Source organism: Perissodus microlepis, chromosome 9 (assembly GCF_051167445.1).
Source record: "Perissodus microlepis isolate ML-2025 ecotype Zambia chromosome 9, ASM5116744v1, whole genome shotgun sequence".
Taxonomy (NCBI): domain Eukaryota; kingdom Metazoa; phylum Chordata; class Actinopteri; order Cichliformes; family Cichlidae; genus Perissodus; species Perissodus microlepis.
In genome coordinates, this window is record NC_140469.1 from 30,035,259 (window position 1) to 30,040,980 (window position 5,722).

The 5,722-nt window shown below is 36.8% G+C and overlaps 1 protein-coding gene across 1 annotated transcript; it reads right to left on the reverse strand.

Annotated features, from left to right (window-relative positions):
* Positions 1 to 1,128: 1,128 nt before the first annotated feature.
* On the reverse strand, positions 1,129 to 4,036 carry LOC146380789 (GTPase IMAP family member 9-like). Its single transcript, XM_084940178.1, has 2 exons — positions 3,982 to 4,036; positions 1,129 to 3,857 (listed from the first exon to the last, which is right to left on the reverse strand). Exons 1-2 carry the CDS (start codon positions 3,998 to 4,000, stop codon positions 3,148 to 3,150), a joined length of 729 nt encoding a protein of 242 aa, XP_084796304.1. The 5' UTR covers positions 4,001 to 4,036; the 3' UTR covers positions 1,129 to 3,147.
* Positions 4,037 to 5,722: the final 1,686 nt, after the last annotated feature.

The window sequence follows — 5,722 nt, forward strand, 5'->3', positions numbered from 1 at the left end:
GGGATATACAGCAATGACATCGGAATGTCGTTCGGACTGGAGAAGTGTAGTCGGATTGTAACAAAGAGTGGGAAGGTAGTCAGAACTGAGGGGATCGAACTACCAGAAGCACAGGAACAAGCACTGAGCACAAGATCCATAGAGGCTGGGGTCTATCACACCAGGCAAGACCCCAGGTGCAGGCTGTGTAAAGATACCCCAGAGACAATCCAGCACATAACAGCAGGGTGCAAGATGCTAGCAGGCAAGGCATACACGGAACGCCATAACCAAGTGGCCGGTATAGTGTACAGGAACATCTGTGCCGAGTATAACCTGGAAGTCCCGAGGTCAAAATGGGAGATGCCCCCAAGGGTGATGGAGAATGACCGAGCTAAGATCCTGTGGGACTGGTGGAGAGAGTTTTTAAGCCCTATTGGGAGTGGGTCAGGACTCCCAATTGATCCTCTGCCTAATCACACGAACCAAGGTTTCGAGTAAACCCGCTGTAAAACGTAGCCCCACCCTATCATGTGATTTCCTAAGGTCAGATGGCCCAGGGTGTGAGTGGGCGTTAAGGCATCTAGGAAGGGATCTCAAAACTGGATTACAGATGGCAGACAGTTGGTGTCGTAAATCACCGTCTGTGTTCAAAGATGGTCGCTCACAGTGGACATAAATGCACTGTAAAAACTGTGACTAGAGGTTACATATGGCAACAAAGTGACACTTAATTTACTTTAATTTAAGTAGATTTTAATTTTAAAATATTTATGTAAAATGTACAGAAAATGTTAATTAAATTTCAACAGAAAACAAAAGTAGATATTAATAAAATTCAACTGTAAAAGTGTGTTAAAAATGACTTTACCAGCAATCTGGCAAAGGTTTAGGAAAAAATTACTAAGATATCCATTCCAAAGAAATTAAAATGTTTTGTTTTTTTAAGTAAAACTCAAATTGGATTCAATAACTTTCCAATTAAATTTTGTAAATAGTGACTGAATGATAAGAGAAAATCAAATGAATTTAACTGCTTTTCTGAGTAAAATGAATCAGTTTCACAAATAAAACATTCAAACAGTAATTGCTTTTATTATGGAATATAAAATGTATAAAACATTTATAATATAACATTTTCAGCTTAATTTCTGTTGTATACACTGAAATTCTTATCAATAATCTCCTTTCATAATCTCATATGGTCTCCTAAATACATTCCCCTGGTATAAATTTGTTTTAGTGTGATAAACAGATTATCACACAGCTCTGTGTACAGAGCAACAGCAACATAAGAGAAAATACATGAATGTAGACCAAAAATATACAGTGACTGTGTTTGGAGGTCACAAAGAATGTTTTGATAAAATAAACCAATGTGAAGTCAATTTAGTAAAAACACAAAAAGATTAGACTCTAACTTCAAGATTAACCTGTAGTTTGAAAATCATTTACTCAGTTTCCCTTACCTCTGTTACTTCTTCATGATTGACTAACAAAAAAGTGTCTCCCAGCGCAATTCTTAGCATATTTTGGTTATACACAGCATATACAGTACTCTGGAGAAGGTATAAAATGTCACTGTGCATGTGTTTTATGTGTATAGATTTTGTTTACATTAATACCTGCCATGACCACCCCTTTCTTTTGCCCTACTAATATTCTGGTTTCAGTTTGTTTCCCACATTTTTTTTAATCTCTTGAATTTCTTGCCTTATGGTTCCAAGCGCTGTCACCAATCTTTGCATTTTATTATTAGCTCATGACACTTGTTTAATCAGCTACCATCTCTGCTGTGGACTTTTTAATATCTACAGTCTTAGATCAACACAGTTCTGCCCTCCAACACTGTCAGCAGCAGGAGCAGCAACACCACCTCAACAGCAACATTGCACCTGATTAGGTAAAACACAGGCTGCATTTGCTTTCCACTGACCCCATCTTTGATTCCATATTATACTCCTATGCATGTGGATTGTTGTTATTCAGCCCGGTTGTATGTGCCCCTTTTTAACTTTGAGCACCCAACCCAAAAAACACCTCTGCATGGCGCTTAGTTTAAATACCAGCTGGAACCAAACAATGACAGTTTTGTTGACTAAAACATTTCCACAGAACTTCTTGTGTCCTTGTTCTGCAACATTCATTTAAGAATCATTTAAAAAAATACCACCATGCATATTTGTGGTTTATTATGAGCACACATGATAAAATCACTTCCAGTGAAAACCCAAAGGTGTTACAGGTATTTCCACATCACAGTCCAAGTTTTTGTCATGTTTGTTAAAGCCTGACAACAACACCCTTGTTCATCTCTGACAAGCTAAGGCTTGTCTAATAACATTATACTATCTGTAGATAGAAGTTGAATGTTAAAAGACTCAAAATGTCAGAGCATATTACACAGGAGAGGTCTTACTTAGGAGAGTTGACTGTTTGGTCACAGGATCAGTGTGGCCAACAAACCATCCGGAGCATCTCAGCTAGACTCTTCTCCTAAAGTGTTCACTTCACTTCTTACATAACTTATCATAGCAATTTGACCACATACAGTTATTGAGAACATCTGATGTTGACTCTGTGTGTGTCTATTTTAGCTTAAAGATTTTGTTTTGTGATTAGATCTTTGAGACTCCTTGTCTCCTTAATTCAACCCAGACACTTTCTGTTACTTTCCCACATCCCGCAGACCTTTTAGGGGAGCATAACAATTACTGTTGATCTGAATTGGTACTCTATAAATATATATAAAAATATAATAAAGAGTTCTACGTGCAGGGATTGTTGAATTTAATTGAGCCTGTGAAATGAAATCATTTGCTCAGATTATGTTTTTGCTTGTGCATTTGTTGTGACAAAAATATAAAATATTTATGTCCCTAACCCTTTGAGCCTAAAGCATACATTTTTCAGTAAAATTAATTAAACAACATAAAACAAATCCAATCACTTTGGTTTCATTTAGGTCTACTTTAAAAAAAATGTAATATAAAAAACTTTTCGTGGCACATCACAGCTTGATGATTCATCACTGTTTTAAAACTCTTTCATCTTAACTAAGATTATTTTTTTCTTCTGTTTTTTACAGTCAACAAAAAGGTCAAAGCTATTCAAAGCAAATTAACACCAAAGATATTTGTCTACAGGTTTGAATCATCTAATAATTAATTATTCTCTTTTAAGACGTGAATGAAAACTTCGAATCTGCTCTACCAGTTGACCCAGGAACTTGTATTCTTCGTCCTCCCTCTCAGCTTGTTTATGTTTCCTTTCTTCCACCTCTCTAAACATGGCATTTGTGTAGTATGTGTCGCCGTTTCCTGCCGCCATGTCATCAATCTTCTTCATCAGCTCCTCCACCTGCTTTCTGTCTTTGCTTCTGTTGTTGAAGACGTGGAACCTGTTTCCACAGCTTTGGGTGACTTGTCTGAGCTCTGGTTTGCTTTCACGTACATACTGCTGTACGGTGATTTCCTGGTCTTCAAGATCATCTCCATGGGTGAACAGCACAATCATGTAATGTTGAGCTTTTGGACCAAACAGCTCCTGCAGGGCTTCCACACAGTTTTTCTCCTCTGTGGTGAATCGACCGACTTGGAGCACCAGTAGAAAAACATGAGGACCTGGACTGGAGAATTCAACACATTTAATAAGTTCCTTTTTGATCATCTCTGCAGATTTCCTAGGGTCCAGGATTCCTGGTGTGTCTATGACAGAAATATTTCTGCCTTCCCACTGTGTTTCAGCTATTTCACAGGTTTCAGTCACTGACTCTGAACTGGGACGAGATTTGAAATGTTTTTTTCCCAGGATGGTGTTTCCAGAGGAACTCTTCCCCACACCAGTTTTTCCTATTATAACAATCCTCAAATCAGGACCTGAAACACAATTCACAGCTTTAGTTTAACACATCTGAAACATCAAGTCCATAAGTTTCATGTATTTCAATGTATGAGCACATATTAACACATATTAAACAAAGCAGATTAAATATATATTTACCTGATTTAGATGAAGTCATAATTTATCTTCAGTTTGTTGTAACTACACAGGTGAGAGAGATGAGTGTTCAAGCTTCTGTTCAACACATTTTTTATGTGTAGCTTCACAGTTGACACGCCCACAGTAGTTGCATAACAGGTTTAATAGAGACAAAGACAAGCACACCTTACAGACACCAAAGAGCCTGTTACAGGATTGTTAAAATAAAAGAAATTTAAGAGTAGCAAGGAAACATTTTCTATCTGATCATTTCAATCGTTTTGTTTGTTTGTTTGTTTGTTTGTTTGTTTGTTTGTTTGTTTGTTTGTTTGTTTGTTTGTTTGTTTGTTTGTTTGTTTGTTTGTTTTAGTATTTCAAAAAAGAATTGGTTAACTAAAAAGATCATTTCCACTATTTTCATTGACAAGATTTCAAATTTCCTTTAAGAAGGAATTCTGGTTGTAGGTGGTACAAATGAAATCACACGCGCAGCAGAATTACAAACTAGCTACTAGGTGTACATTACAAGTTTGAGCTAAAAAAACAAAAGAAAAAACATCCTGTACCCACATATGCTTTGAATTCTCAATGGGGGACAATATTATAGATGTTCAATGCTCTGTACAGGTTAGCAACTAGCCATGAAATGAATGTAAATTCTCCGTTCTCTTAAACAGCATCCTCTTCCTGTATTTATTTTTATTGCTCCTGCCCCAGACACAACTGACCAATGAACATTTTCTCATGGTTTGTAGCAGCAGACTTTCATTCACCTTGATTTCTCTCAAAAGAAAGTGAAAAAAGCTAAGCTAAGTTTACAAACTCATCAACTGATTCGGACCAAAGTAAATGATCTACAGATGTAAAAACACCCAAAGGTTAAACCTAACTCATCTTTCACTGTTCCACAAGAGTCAAATGTGTAGTTGGTTGGAATGGAGGCGGAGTCAACTCATTCGATGTACAGCAGCCATGCTGCGATTATACTTGTGGGTTACATACGAACAGTGTTGGTCAAGTTACTTGAAAAAAGTAATCAGTAACTAATTACTGATTACTTCCCCAAAAAAGTAATCCCGTTACTTTACTGATTACTTAGTTTCAAAAGTAATTAATTACTTAGTTACTTAGTTACTTTTTTAAAAACACGATTTACAACCTGAACAGGAGCGATAGATCTTTCAGCCCAATTCTACTTTTTCTACATAATCCATCATACAAAATGTAATCAAATGGAAAAGTCTCTTTTTTTTTTAACTTGTTTTATTAGTTTTAATCTTTTAACTTTATGCATCAAGCAAAAATTTAATTATCTGCAACATTCTCTGACTGGAAGAAATTAGTTTAATATTTAAACCTATTTTCTGCACATTCCAGCACATAAAATAAAATATTTTTTGTGTTTACACTCAGTCTTTCAAATAGATGCAAGTAAAACACAGCAGAAAATAAATAAAGTCAAAGACTAGCGGTCCTGTTGCTCTATTTTCACCTGTAAAGCAGGAGTGGGGTAGGCGGAGGTTTACCCTGGTGCAGGTGTGCCGCAGCGGTCAGTGGAAGAATCCGCGAGTTTCTCTGTGAGTTTCCCATCACGTCGTAGCTACTCGGTGCTTGCTTGGAAGTTTAGGGGGTTTTTTTCGCTGTAAAAGGAAGTTTTCTTCCCACGCACAACGGACACTAATGTTTTTGTCACTTTTTATGGAATCAAACTTAAAGTAAGGTCAGTACTTCCACGCTTTAAACGCTGCACGCTCATACTCTC